The sequence below is a fragment of the Cygnus olor genome, chromosome 1, assembly GCF_009769625.2.
Source record: "Cygnus olor isolate bCygOlo1 chromosome 1, bCygOlo1.pri.v2, whole genome shotgun sequence".
In the NCBI taxonomy this organism is placed as follows: domain Eukaryota; kingdom Metazoa; phylum Chordata; class Aves; order Anseriformes; family Anatidae; genus Cygnus; species Cygnus olor.
The window spans coordinates 187,846,985-187,862,014 of NC_049169.1; the positions used below are offsets into that span (position 1 = coordinate 187,846,985).

Genomic DNA, 15,030 nt, shown 5'->3' on the forward strand with positions numbered 1-15,030 from the left:
AAAAAAAAAAAAAAAAAAAAAAAAAAAAAAAAAAAAAAAAAAAAAAAAAAAAAAAAAAAGAAAACCAAACCCAGTGGGTGGAAAGGCGACATAGCTCCACAGAAACCTCCCCATACAGCAGAGCAACCCGTAGAATTGCACCCAGCAACCCGTAGAATTGAAACCTATGGGCACAGACAAAAAAATAAAATAAAAAACGGGTTGAAACACCAAGAAATGTAGCGCCTGGAGCGCTGCGAGCAGCCGCCAAGAGCCCTCACACCCACCCCAAGCCCACCGCCGCCATCTTGGCGGGCGACGGCCCCGGGTGAGGCGCTGGGCTCCACGCCGCCTTTTTCTCCCCTCTGCGCATGCGTGCCCGGCAGCTCCCGGGAGGGGGCGTGGCCAAGGCGGGGGGCGTGGCCGGCGAGCCGGCGGGGCGGGGCGGGGCCGCGCGAGCGAGCGTGCGCGCGTGCGTGTGCGGCGCCCGCCGGGAGCCGCGCGCCCTCGGCCGCCGTTGGGGCCGTTGGGGCCGTTGGGGCCGTGCGCGTCCCCGCGCGTCCCCGCGGCTGGCGGGGGGGGCGCGGGCTGCCCGCCCCCCGCAGCCTTCATCCTCCTCCTCCTCCTCTTCCTCCTCCTCCTCTTCTTCCCTTTGCCCGGCCCGGCCCGGCCCGGCTCGGCTCGGCGCTGTGATTGGGCGGAAGATGGCGCTGGGCGGATGGAAATCCTAATGACAGTCTCCAAGATCGCCTCCATCTGTACCATGGTGAGCCGGGGGGAGAACTGGGATTGGGATTGGGGCTGGGGCTGGGGCTAGGATTGGGATTGGGATTGGGATTGGGGCTGGGGTTGGGGTTGGGATTGGGGCTGGGTTTGGGGTTGGGCTGCTTTTGGGGAGCAGCTTGTCCCCCCACAGCAAGCGAAAGCTGGGATGGGGGAGTCTCAGGACGCTGCCTCGGGTGGCTTTGTGACAGGCGGGAGTGCTGAGGGTGCCCTCCTTCTGCTGGTCCCCTCGGTGGCGGTCCCCATCTCTCAGAGCACTTTGATAATGCTATGGGGCCGAGAGAGGCTGTTGGCAGGCGGGTGCTGCGCTGGGTACCTGGAGGAGTGGCGGCATCCCACACGTTAGGTGTCACTGGGGCATTGGTCTGGGTCCCGATAGCAGGCTTGCTTCTTCATAGCTCTTTTGATAGAAGCAGCCACGCAGAGGTGGTGAGGCTCTCCTGGAGTTTCTTTGTAATGAGGGGTGGGGAGCTCAGTAGGTTGACCGATGAGGGAATGCTGAATTTAGGGAAGGAAACATCCCTGAGTCAGTAGAAGTCACTACAAGTCATGGGAGAGATGTGTTGGCACGTAAGGGTTTATCATGCACCGTGCTCTTTTCTAGCTCTTCCATGGACAAATCAAAATCCTTGTTCCCAAATCTGTTTCCACAGGGGAAGAGATGGCTAAGGGGAAAAACGCACTCTGTCATCCCATTTGTTAATTTGCTGAATTGGGATTATAATGTATCGTAATGTCAAGCAGTGGGAAATGCTGATGCATGCATAACTGGAAACTGATTTATGATTTTCATACATCTTACGGCAAAGAGTCTTTAATATCTCCAACAGGCAATTCGGAGTTGGCCTCTGAGAATTTGGAATGAGTGGCCATAAGCCTGTGGGGTGGGGTTGCTCAGGTGGTTGCTGATCAGATGGAGTAATGTTCTTTGCGACATGGGAGATCACTTCTTTTCATTTGGACTCGGAGGGCCAGACTTCCTGAGCTCATGAGCTGTCCACCAAGATCTTCTTAGGACCAAATGTAGGACCAGGAGTTTTCATTCTCTGAAGCAGTTACGTTTACGTGAAGCAGGTTAAGACTGTTGAGGAGCCAAAGTGATCCTTGAGCTAGGACAATCTGGTTGTACTGCAGTTGTAGCTAACTCATTTTTACCTACGGTTGACCACTGGCTGTTGTGTCAGCATAGGCTCAGTGCTGGTCCCCTGATTTAGGTCCAGTATGGGATGCCACTTCTCTGCTTATCACAGTGTGAAAGTTGTAGGTCTGGATCGGCCTAGCAGCTAGTTGCGGGTTATTCTGTATCCGTGGTTATTAGAAATGACATCTCACTGGCATGCAGGTCAATACCTAAACAAGTCTTTCAACTAAGAATTTTAGGATTAACTAAAGTGTCTGTACCCGTGAAGCTGAAGTTCTGATGTCAATTAGATATTCTGTGTCCTGTCGTAATCATGTGCACAGAGGTGGATAAACTCTGGGCATAAGATTTTTCCTATGCCTTTCTGATGCTTAAGCTTTAATAGTACTGTGAGACTCGGGATAGCTAGAATAGGATGTAAAAGTTTGGCACTAATTTATATAGGATTGTGCTTATAAATATTTCAGTAAAGATAGTGGGAAGAAGCAGTTGATATTTACTTTGGAGTTGTCCGGAATGACTCCTTTAATTTTCAGTCATATAGTAATCGTGCTTAAGCATTAATTTTTCAAAACCAAAAAGGAATATAAATGCTGAGTAATAATTTTTTTTTTCCCCTGGCAATTCTTCTTAGTGTCAACCCACCATCTGATATGCTCTCAGCAGCTTTATGAAAATTCTCACAAGGTTTCCCTACCTTTTGCCCATGCCTCTTAAAAGAATTCTCAGGTTGTTGCTTCCCGTCTTGTATTTGGATAGTACAAAACCAGTAACAGGTAATTTTTGCCAAGAGACAGTTGGTGCTTACACAAGCCTAACACATACGTACACCTGCAGTCTGGAGCAATGTTGAAGAAGCTCTTCCATCTCAGTCCCACGTTTTATGGCTTCTTTTTTTTTTGTATCCAAATTAGTTTAACTTCTGCTCACTCACTAATATTTAATGCACTTTATCCTTGTTGTTCAAGCTCTGAACACTGGAAAGTAATAAACCAGGTTTTCCAGCACTGGCAGGTTGTGTGGATACAGTGAAGAGTGATAATGTCCAGGATTTTTACTCTGTTAGCCACAGTGCCTCCAGAGATGATCTTGCAGGAGCACATTCTGTCTACAAAGGGGACTTTTTTTTCTTCATTAGTTTGTTATCTATACTCCAGTGTTCATATCAATTATGCCAGAGCTCTTCCCGTAGTACTGTTTTCTACTGTTCTACCCCTTTTGGGTCTTTGGACTTCTCTCTGTATCACAACTCTCGTGTTGTAATAAGTCTTAATTACATGGCTGGAGATTGTGGAAGAGCACTGAAAAACACCTTTGCTCTTGAGTGGTTTAGTCACTGTTTTTGTTGCAAAATGGATGAGGTTATAAGGTGGGCTTTGTTGTTGTTTTTGATGTCTCTGCAGTAGAAGTAGAAGCTGGCCTTTTACCCTCATCCCCACATTGAACTTCAATCAAAGTCTTACCTGACTGAATGATACCGGGTTTTTAATGCATTTCTGGGAAGTGGTAAAATAACCCATGTTAACTGCAGCAAGATGTGCCCCGAGCTATCCTCACCATAAAGTAAAGGTTCAATCTAGTCCTTCTGACTTCTGCTTTTGCTGTCTAGAGTCCAGCAGGCACTTACCATGGGGTGAAAGGTATCAAGCCTTCTAGTGGCTGAAGTAAGGAGAGGACAGAAGTTACCTTTGTAGTTTAAACGCTGGCGGTCTCAGACATAGAGAAGAAAGTTAGGAGAGTAGCAGTACTTGTTTTTCGGTGTTTCTTCTAGAAACTGGTTGATTATGTTAGCATGACCTGAAAAAGCTTAATGAAATTTACAAACTATGCTAATCTGTAAACTGTAGTGCTAGACATGAAAATATTTTGCTTAATGTTTCAGGTATTTGTCTAAACGATCCTTCTCTGTCTGCTAGTTTAACATTTTATATACAGGGTCAGTGTGCTTGGCCATTGAATGTCTTCAATTAATTCAGACCCCCAAACTGACATCAAACACATACTTTGTAGTAAATCTGGCTTTTATAATGTCATAGTGTGTTCTGCATGAGGAGTATGCACATGTCTTACAGTCCAAATTTTTGTTTTTAGGTTCGTTTTTGAAAGTAGTAAGACTTGTGGGATCTCACTGAATGCCTGGCTGTTGTCCTTTTCCTGCCTGCCTTCTTATCCCACCTGTTGCCCGTTTCAGTCCCATTTGACAAGGGAGAAGATGTCTCAGAGATATTTGAGTTCGTACACGCATGTGGGGAAAGGCTGCTTAGGGGAACAGCCCCTGTCAGCGCCCTGCTGAGGGAAGGCCGTGGTGCAGCCTTACCTCAGATGTCATGGTTCAGAGGCTTTATAAAACACTTAATTGCAGCTTATAGTTAACTCTGAGGTAGGTGTACATACACAGGCTTCATTACTGCTCAAGAAGCTATTTGTTTACAATAGGTTTTTCAAGCCTGATTGTGAAATCCTTACTTAATGTAAATTGATGTTTGCCACAGTTTGCAGGCAGCTAGAAATGGCTGTCCCGTACTCACTCCTGTTCCTTCGGTCTGCACCATCTCCGCTGAAGCACAAATTATAATATATAATACTTCAATGGTAATTGATAATCAGTTTAACAGATTCCACAGAAAAGCGTGAGGGGCACTCATGCTGGAAGAAGCAAGTAGCAGCAAGGAAGGAAGCTTCAAAGAGAGGAGGTGATAGGAAGGAAAGCAGAAGGTGAGAGGGCTAAAGTAAAGTAGCACAGAGGAATTAGCAGCGCCGTGGCGTTCCTTATCTGGCTGTTTGACCTGCTTATGTAGCAGGGCTGGCAAGAAACAACATGAAGAACATGTGCTGCCTCCCAGCCGCTCCGCTGCTCTCTGGCACTGTGGCCTGGACCCGCCTCATCGGCGGGCTGGAGCGCTCAGGCACGGGTTTTGTTGCAGGGCACGTTCAGTTTTGGAGAAGTGTGTGTTAGACAGTTAGGTTAAGAGCTTAAACTGCTGCAGGGAGGTTCACTCATCGGTTGGATTTCTAATTGGGAGAGCTTTTCATGATGAATATGACACTAAGAGTCAAGCTGTGGTTGTGGCATTTGTCATCATCATTCTTGCAGATGTAACATTATTGTACAGCAATAAAAGAGAAGTCTACACATCTGCTCTTTAAAATACTGGGTTTATGGCACTGCTTAATACGCCAATTAATTTAGACAAATTTGACTCTAAATACATAGAAAACAAATGTCAAATACGAGACATGAAGAAAAAAGTACTGAAGTTGTGTAGTTATAAAGCAGTATTTGTCCCAGCACAGAGGATTACTTAGTTTGCGTATTACGTAGTTGGATAATTTCAATTATATAAATGTTTCTTTGTCTTTTTACTTGTATGCAAACATACATTCATTTTGCACATTCTAAGCATGCAGAAACGATAAAATACAAACTTGGACTCTCGTCTGTCCAACAGGGAGAATTTTTATCTGTGTCAGTGGGACCAACTGATCCCATTACTACATAAAGCTTGATTATTCAGATTGGTCTTTTAAGTAGTCTTTGTTACTTTTTAAACTAGCAAAACAACAATTAAGACTTAATGAATGTCTTAATTTGCATTAAGCCTTGTAGGAATGATTCTGTTAAAATGTTGTAAAAGGCTTACTGCCCATGAATTGACATTCTTTGTTTTTCTCTTTCAAATTTGTTGAAGGAACGAGGAAGATGAAAGGCCTGTATTGGAGTAACTTTTGTTTTCCTAGTTTAGGAAGTTTCATAAATAAAAATGCTTTTAACAAAGGACATACTTCAAATAAAATCTATCTGATCTTTAAAAAACAAAACAACAAAAAAACAACCCTAGATAACTTTTGTAGTGTATAACCAGAATGAGTTATTAACATAAATGATGTATTAGCATAAATACGTTGAAGTGGTGTATTAACATAAATATTCCAGAACTGGAAAACATTATTTTTTTTTTTTTACCATTTTTTGTAAACTCAAGATTTTTAATAAGTACATGAAAATAGGAAATTATGAAAGCAACAATTTTTTTATTAAACAGGATTTTTTGTGGATTAAAAGAGTGTTTGAAACACACTGTAGTGTGCAGTTCATTTGAGCAAATGTGTTACTGTATTTTTTCCCCTCTTTTGGGTGATTAGGGGTTTTTTGTTTGTTTGTTTTCTGGTTGGTTGTTTTTTGTTTTGTTTTGCTTTAACATGGGGATAATGCTTTTAATTACCTGGTTATTTAGGCGGTGAAAGGTTTCTAAGGGCACCATCAGATCCTCTTTTAAATACATCTCACGGACTTCCTGTCTTGTCCATTAGTATAATTCAACCTTTAACTAGAAGTCTATGAAGGTAATAGTGTTGGCCTTTCAGGATCCTGCTTAGTAAGTGTCATAAGAGGTGTTGTATTGATACTAGCAAAAATCCATCTGATCAGAGGAACCTGAAGCAAAATCACCAGATATCATAAACAGCATTATCTCGGGAATTTTCTGGAATTATACAAGATAAATACGGCATACTGCGTTGGCAGTGTTTAATTTGTTGTGATATGCTTTCCTTCTGCTTTGAGGGTAACAGTCAAAATCCATATTTAAATGTGGCAGCAACCTGGGAAGAATTGCATCTTTGTGAAGATTCATTCCATGAAAGAGCCGAGCCCAGAGCCCTAATTCTTTGAGTCTCAGCTTCATATATGGGAGTAACTTAGGTTTGACTTAAGTGTTCAAAACAGAAGGAAGTATGACTGTCTGTCTGTCTGTCTGCCTGCTGTGAAGGAAAATGTGTTGCGTGTGCTCAGTGAGGCTCAAAAAGACAGGTGTGGTAGACGTAACGAATGGGAAGTGAAGGTAATTTTGTGCTGTGCAATCATCTTCCTTGCCTGTGCAGGGAAGTTTTACCATGGGCTCAATTAGACTATTGAGTTAATACTATTGAGTATGATTAGAGTACGTAGGACTATGTCTCGAATCAATTAGGCAAGGAAAAAACCAAAACTGTAAGTATTTTAAAAGCACGAACTGAAGCTATCCAGATTAGATTATCAAGTCGTGTATTGCTAGAGCATGTTCTTCTGCAAATAAATTAACAACAAGCATTACTGAAGCCCACTCAGCATATTTCACTTCTTCCTGGGCCAGAAACAATATTGTAAGAAATGTGTTTCCATTTTGCTTTTTGTCCTAACTTATATAAATACATGGAAAAGTGTGAGTTTACATATGCTAGTAAAATATGACTTGAAGAGTAGCATTTTGTATTTCTTCTTCCATAGAAGATTCCATCAGTCGCCATGCATTAATTAGTTTAGGCTGGGAAATTCTGTACACCTGCAATAGTGGCACAGACAAGGAAACATCTTCTAATATATGGGGGGGGAAATGAAAGCACTGTCGAATGAGTGTTTATATACTGAAATTTATTTTTACAAATTGTAAGTAAATTAATTTTATACTTGTATGTTATATTCTTGTTGAGGAAAACGTTGTTATTCCTGGTTACTGAATTTCTTACTTGTAATGCCTTTCAGTCACTAGGAAGAATAAAGTTCTGGTTTGTGTTTTTCTTCTCTTTCACTTACCTATAGCTAAGTCGTGCTGGAAAATTTCGGCTTATATATACACCTGTGTAATGTGGTTAGTTATGTCAGTCACCTTTTTTCTTTGTTGTTCCTTGCCTCTTGGGGAAGGTGGAGAGCATTGCAGGGAATGATCTAGCATAGAGCATGAATGAAGGGAGAAAGACATCTTCAGAACTTTGACAACAAATGTAAGTTTTGAGATAAGAAGTTTCGTTTAAAAGTTCAATCATTGGTTTTACTCAGGAAACTTACAACTCAGTAAAGTTACAGAATAAAACTATTACAGCAAACTACTGAGAAGATGACCCACCATGTTATCAACTGATGTTTAGTCTGGAAAGGGCATCCCCCCTCCCTCCCGTAAGGCTAACACCAGTATAATCTTCAAAGCACATTAGGCTGGTTGTGAGTCAATCTTTGTAAGAGAAGAGTTGTCTACTAGGCTGGGTGATAACAACAAGGTAGGACACATGAAAACTGGTAATGTTTGCCTGCTCACTGACATGTTTGTAGACAGTACTTCAATGCAGGGTAGCTTTTTTTTTCTTTTTTCTTTAGGCAAGTGCTGAGTGCCTTCACATTGGTGTTTCAGTGTGCACTTCTGAACTGATTCCTCCAGGCATCTGAACTTTACCATACTTTGGTTTACATCTTGAAGTCATCTTACTGTGCACAAATTAAATTCCTTTTGGTGGAAACTAAATCAAGCAGCGTAGTTAAGCCACAGCTGAGTGTTCAGTCACAGAGCCAGTCTAAAACCAATCTGGCAAAAAACATCTGAAACTCAAATTGTGTGTATGTCAGATCATAAACACCCACTGATGTGCTTTACAGATCTGCTGCTGTAAGCTTATCCATATGTTAGCTGTTAGAATTAGTACTTCTGAGACCCACTACTTGTGGTACCACAGAAGTGTGACCTCTGGGGCAGTGAGGGAAGGCAATGATAAAAGTGGAAATAGTTAGCAATATTATTGCTTTAGCAAGTGTTTTTTTGTTTGGTTTTTTTTTAACAAAGAGGAAAAGAAAGGGAACTCATATCTGCACTTTAGATTTTTTTTTCTTTCTTGTTGAAATGCTCAATGTCATGGATTTTTTTTTTGTCCATTTTAGAACTTTTAGAGAACCTGTATCTGTAAAACGTGAAAATCAGGAGAATTAATTGTGCTTAATTAAAGATACTACACTCTTCTAGCACTAGTTGTATGGGTTGTTCAGTGAGCCCCGAAAAGTAGAGAATCATTTTGGGATCTTCCCATATCCCAGTTAGGTGGCAGAGGAAAAACTTTTATACTCTGCGTCATACATCATAGACTGAAATCTCCCAAGTCTAGATCCAGTAAATCTCTCATGGCTGATGTAAAAACATATGACTCCACTTCTGCTTTAAACCACTGCTGACCTTTTGTCTAAAAGATCATGCGACACCATAATATTTGGTGGTGTCACAGTGCTTCTCCGCTACATTCCCAAAGAAGCTGTGGATGCCCCATCCCTGGAGGTGCTCAAGGCCAGGCTGCATGGGGCTTTGGGCAACCTGGTCCAGTGGGAGGTGTCCCTGCCCATGGCAGGGTTTGGAGCTGGGTGGGCTTTAGGGTCCCTTCCAACCCAAGCCATTCTGTGATCTGTATTTGATATATTATCAGCAGGGACTGATAATGTGTACTGTAACGTTAAATGGGAAACCTCTCAGAGTGAGGGATAGTTAGGTTTTAAAATAGCTCTTACGTGCCAGATGTGAGTATGCATTTCAGCACGCTCTTTCATGCTGCTGCATGCTATGTCCTCCCCGTCTGCAGCCAGCACACTTACTGTGTGGGGAGGAATGACATCTTACGACATCTTACGACAGACAAAAAGAGGGGTGTAGAAGGAAGTCTGAGTAGCTTGTGGGTTTTTATATTGGTATCAAACATCCATGCTGGTTTGTACTGATAAAACATTCATAATCAACCGCATTCAAACAAAAGTAATGTCATGCTCTGAAGCTATGTGAACGTCTAAGCCTCGAATGAAACAGCCTTGAATAATCAGAAAACTGTACTGTTAGTATAGGCCTATCTTAGCACGTTTTACTTACTGACGAGTCAGGATCTTTATTGTGCTAGAAATCTAAATACAGTGGTCAGGTCTGTATGAAACAGAAACATCAAAGTTTATATCGTAATATTCTCCCTTCCAAAGATAGAATCAAGTAGCTACTCCACCCTAGCTTTGAAAAGAGAAAGAATTTCGTAAACGCCTTGAATTTATTTTTAATGAAATAGAGATTTTAACAATAGGATAAAAAGGCCTTCCCTTTTTTTTCCTATTTATTTGTAAATAATATCCACCTTGCCAGAACTCGTGGGTGTATTTCAATAATACTGTAACACCAAATATTCAGAAGCCATGAAGCACTTTAATCTTAGATGAAGGTTTATACAACTTTTCCGTATCATCAACATCACCATTTGAGAACAGTTGTGAAATCCTAACTTCTATTTTTAATGCAGTTTGTGATTTTGATTCAGTTTTATTGTTGTTATGTCCAGGGCCATTTGCTACATATTTTGTGTAAAAACAAACAAACAAAAAGAACTAGTTGGGAAGGAGTTGCATCTGTTTTTAAGATTCCTTACTTTATAGTATGTGCTATTTTAGATTCACTTAGGCTTCACTTTAGACTGGAATATCCATGCTTATGTGTTAGTTTAATAGAGGGTGTATATATATGTCAATGTTTTATGCAACAAAGGGTTAGATATATTTGCTTTTCACTAAAAGCATTCAGAGTGAGACCTCTAGAAAGTAAGTTATTTATTCTCTGAATTTTCCAGAGCAGAGGTTTTTCTATCTCTAAATAAATAAATAAATAAAATTAAAAATCTCCTTCCTTTGAAATCCACTGTTTATTGCACCAGTTTAGTCTACAGCCATCAGCTGGAACCACAGAGTAACCACAGTTACTTTCTCTGACTTCTCTTTTAGGATCAAAACCAACAGATTTGTTGGGCAAAGTCTGCAGCATTTCTAATGCACACCAAAGCTAGCTGTACTGTGCTGTCTTTTAATTTTACAAAAGTCAAAGTATTTAACAAAGCAATTTAAACATTTTATATTTTTCATTTTAAGTGGAATCGTCCAGTCTGTTTGCTTCCTATGAACATCTGCATTTCTTAACTTTGTGTGAGATACATTGCTTGAGTATGAGAATTATGCTTGTTGAGGGGAGAACCATTTGGCCTTTTATCATCTACTTTGTAATATTATATTAAAGTGATTGTTATTAGAGAAGCTACACTCTGAAACAAATAAATATAGCACACCAACAGTGTAACTCCATAAAAATACACAAAAATGATGTAACTTACTTTGAGATGTTTTTGAACAGAGTGTATTTGGAAACACATTATCTAGGGCGTTTTGGATTATGTAGAAATAAATTTCTGGTGGTGAAAGGGTGTTAGGTTCTTTATCATAAGCATGTGAATATTATATTGTGGCACAGCTTCTTGCTGGGTGACCTGTCTGCTTTTAAGATCAGAGTGAAATGATTTTGTGGCCAATATATACATCCTGAGAGTACAAATCAACAGAGAACTCAAAGGACTGATTTTCCTGCATGCATGAGTACTGTTATCCTGCCTATAAGCTTGTATTTGGATTAGGAAACAGACTAATTAAACATGTTTTCTTAATTTGCCATGTATGATTGTTGAGCTGGATCACAAACTCCATTTCTTCTACCCCTCTGGGGTACAAGCAGGAAGGTGTTTCATTCATTCTCTGTATTTAGTCTCTGATTTATTTTTGTCTTCCTCTCTCCTGATTAGAGGGATTGCTTCAGCATATGTAAATTCAGTAAAATCTAAGTTTTACAATCTGTCATCTGAAGATGCAGGTTTGGTGTAGCAAGGTCTACAGCTGTGACCAGTAATCTCATGTGTGTGCACACAGGTAAATTGAAGTAAATCAGTGATTGCCTAGGGATAAAAACCTTTCAGCTAATTGTCTAGTATGCATATGTGAGAATCAGGATTGAAATATAATGTGAAATGCATAACTAATGTCTGTGCACGATACAGAACATAGCTTGAACAATGGCTCTTTTCCCCAGATGTGTGCTGTGGTCAGACTCATAATTGTGACTGTGTTTTTGATGTCTCTGATGTGTATGAGCTGCCACTCATGGCTGTAGTTGTTCATTTTACAATTTTCAGATCCTAGTCATTTATCCTTGCGAAAAAAACTCGCTAGATTTTTTTTCTCAACCCGATGAACTCCCTGTGTACATAGTTGCAACACTAATGTTTTTCTGCTTTTGATTTTTCTAGGGCGCCAATGCCTCAGCTTTGGAGAAAGAGATTGGTCCGGAACAATTTCCAGTTAATGAACACTATTTTGGTTTGGTTAATGTAAGTTTCAGTTCATAACTCGATTGCTTTGAAATGCTGTGACTGGATTTGTTAAATTGCAAGACTGTGACTGAGTCAATAATTAAAACACTGAAAGATACAGCCATTGAATATACACACTGAAACGTATTTTAATTATTGTATTTGTTGAAATGTGTTACTGAAATAATAGTTGAAATTGGGCTAGTTACTTAATATTTTATTTCATTTTACTTATTGTAAGGTAATTTTTAAACCACTTGCAATTACAATGTAGAAGTATTAAAAAATCTGTTTAGAGTATATAGCACATAGTTGGTAATTTGCCAATCTAAGAGAATAAATACAGTAAAAGAAAAAATCTGTGAAGCTGTTGAAGGTATCAAGCTTTCACATCTGCTATTTTTATTGAGATGTTAAAAAAAATACTGAGCCCAAAGGGGAAAGCAAGTGTGGAAAAACACACTGAATTGTTCAATTCATTTATTAGTTTTCAGGAATAATTTAAAATTTAATTTCTGGTGTTACCCATGAAAAGTATATCTTGTTAGAAGTTGCATGGTTCTGTCTGAAGTAAATTATTAATGGTTTTATTTTGGGGGTTTTGGAAAGTACGTACTAAAACCAGGTGGATTTTACATGAGCTAGCATCTTCCTTTTTGTAGTGAAACTAATTACTTGTAGTGCTGTCCTGCTACTACAGCACGTGTCTCTACCTCTAGGTTCTTAGCACTGACATGGTTTAGGAGTCTAAAATCCCAGCATCCACTGGGCAGTCATTAAGTGTTCTTACTGATAAGCTGCCTTAGATGCAGCTTAACTGCCATGACTTAAATTAGTAATTTATTCCTTTCCTGTGGAAGTTGAATTTTCTTCAAAATGATGCATTGCGTTTTATTTTTATTTTTTATGAAAAGATGAAACAGAGGAGTTTAGCTGTTAATACTTATTGTAGGGGGTACACTGTTCCTCATAAGATTTTGCTCAGCCTGGAGAAGAGGAGGCTCAGGGGGATCTCATCCGTGTCCCTAAATCCCTGAAGGGAGGGTGCAGAGAGGACGGAGCCAGGCTCTGCTCAGCGGTGCCCAGTGCCAGGACAGGAGGCCATGGGCACAGCCGGGCACCCAGGAGGCTCCCTCTGAGCCCCAGGCAGCACTTCTGTGCTGGGCGGGTGTCCCTGCTTGAGCAGGGGATTGGACCAGGTTACCTCCAGAGGTCCCTTCCAACCTGAACTGTTTTATGATTCTGTTAGTTCTATAGCTGAGCTTAGACTTTCCTCCAAAGCTGTTCCTTTTCTCAAGTCTGTTTTTCTAATTTCTTATCTCAGTCCAGGGAGGATTTATTATGTCTCTCTTCTCATATTACACAATGGATTGAACATTGTTGCACTGTTTTCTATATACAAAATCTCTTTAACCTTAATTTATACCTACAGTACTGGTTGATATGAATGCTGCCTCACTGTCCCTTTTCAGATTGGAATGTATGCCCTGTTTTTACTGTAGAAATGCATCTAGAGAGAGTAAAAGAGGTAAAAAAGAAATAATTGAAATCTTGCGATGTCCTCTTAGTAATCTTAAACAGATATCTTAGATACCACCCACCCTTTCTCTCAGGAGTACAGCACTTCTAAAAGTTTGTCCCATGATCTATGGTAGTATGCAAAGGGCTTATGCTGTCTTGGCCATGTCTTAAAATAAAGTGTAAAAGTATTAGTCTATTTTTTTTGGAGGGGAACAATGGCTTAGCTTAAGCCTTTGTCTTCCACTTTGGTTATGTGTCTATATTAACTCCTCTTAAAATGACCCAAGTAGTCAATAAACTAATGTGAGATCAACCTGCAGATCACATATTAGAAATTTCAGTTCTCTAACCATCTAAATTCAGATGTTAAACTGGGTAAGTATATGGTGCTAACATATTTCCACTTTAAACATGTGGAAGACCAGGTGGTTGATGGGGTGTTTGATTCTGTAAGTGAAAGCTCTACATGGAAAATTCAGCCTACAGCTGAAAGAACAATACCATTCACTAAATCAGCAGGAAATATTTTAGATATGTGGTAAGATCAAAATGTTAGTAGCATGAAGTACTGCCATTTGCATCCACTAAACTGAAGATCTTTGTGAACTATCTGTCAGAGGTAGCAACTCCTCTAAAAATGCCTGACATGAGCACTTTATTCAGTTAAATCTGATTGCCCTATTGGGGTCAAACCATAGTGCATTTCAGACTTGCTGCCGATTCCTTCTCACTTTGTGTAGAGCCAAATGCTAAGTACAAAGAAAAATAAAGTTAGCATTCCTAATGTGATCTGGAGAGACTGAACTTATAGGGATGACACTTAATAGCAGGTCAGAGAAAGCTTTCTTGCCTGATGCGGGATTTTACGTACGAGATTCAGCAAGTATAGATTGCCTGTGTAGACATGGCTCAAATATATCAGCTAAACGTTAATGCGGTATATGTATTATGGTATTTACCAAAGCTGTAGTCTCACCATTCCATATGCAAATCTAGCTCATGTTGCTGGTTTTTTTTCTTCCTTTTTTTTTTTTTTTTTTTTTTAGGATAATGCCAGGCTTCATCAGGCAAACTGCTGATTTGCAGTCCTGTCTCATTCCTTTCTCCAACTCTGTCCAACCTTTGTCATACTGCTGAAACATTTCAGCTTCCATAAAATCACAGAAGGGTTGAGGTTGGAAGGGACCTCTGGAGGTCACCTGGTCCAACTCCCTGTTTAAGCAGGAACACTATGACCCAGGAGCACGTCCAGGCGGCGTTTGGAGATCCCCAAGGAGGAGACCCCACAGCCTCTTTGGGCAGCCTGTGCCAGCGCTCCGTCACCCGCCCAGCACAGAAGTGCTGCCTGGGGCTCAGAGGGAGCCTCCATCCTCTCTGTACCCTCCTGTCAGGGATTTAGGGACATGGATGAGATCCCCCTGAGCCTCCTCTTCTCCAGGCTGAGCAGCCCCAGCTCTCCCAGCCTCTGCTCACAGCAGAGATGCTCCAGCCCCTTCTCCATCTTCATGGCCCTATGTTGGACTGTCTCCAGTAACTCTGTGTCTCTCCTGTACTGGGGGACCCAGAACTAGGCACAGCACTCCAGGTGTGGATTCACTGCTGCTGAATAAAGGGAAAGATCACCTCCCTTGACCTGTGGACAGCACTTGTCCCAG

The 15,030-nt window shown here is 40.9% G+C and overlaps 1 protein-coding gene across 1 annotated transcript in view; it reads left to right on the forward strand.

Moving 5' to 3' along the window:
* The first annotated feature begins 434 nt into the window (after positions 1–434).
* Positions 435–15,030, forward strand: part of USP12 (ubiquitin specific peptidase 12) — a 36,990-nt gene continuing 22,394 nt past the window's right edge. The window contains exons 1-2 of the mRNA XM_040543925.1: positions 435–745; positions 11,792–11,872. Coding sequence (XP_040399859.1) covers positions 698–745; positions 11,792–11,872 — 129 coding nt within the window. The 5' untranslated portion in view covers positions 435–697. The remainder of the gene's footprint in view (positions 746–11,791; positions 11,873–15,030) is intronic.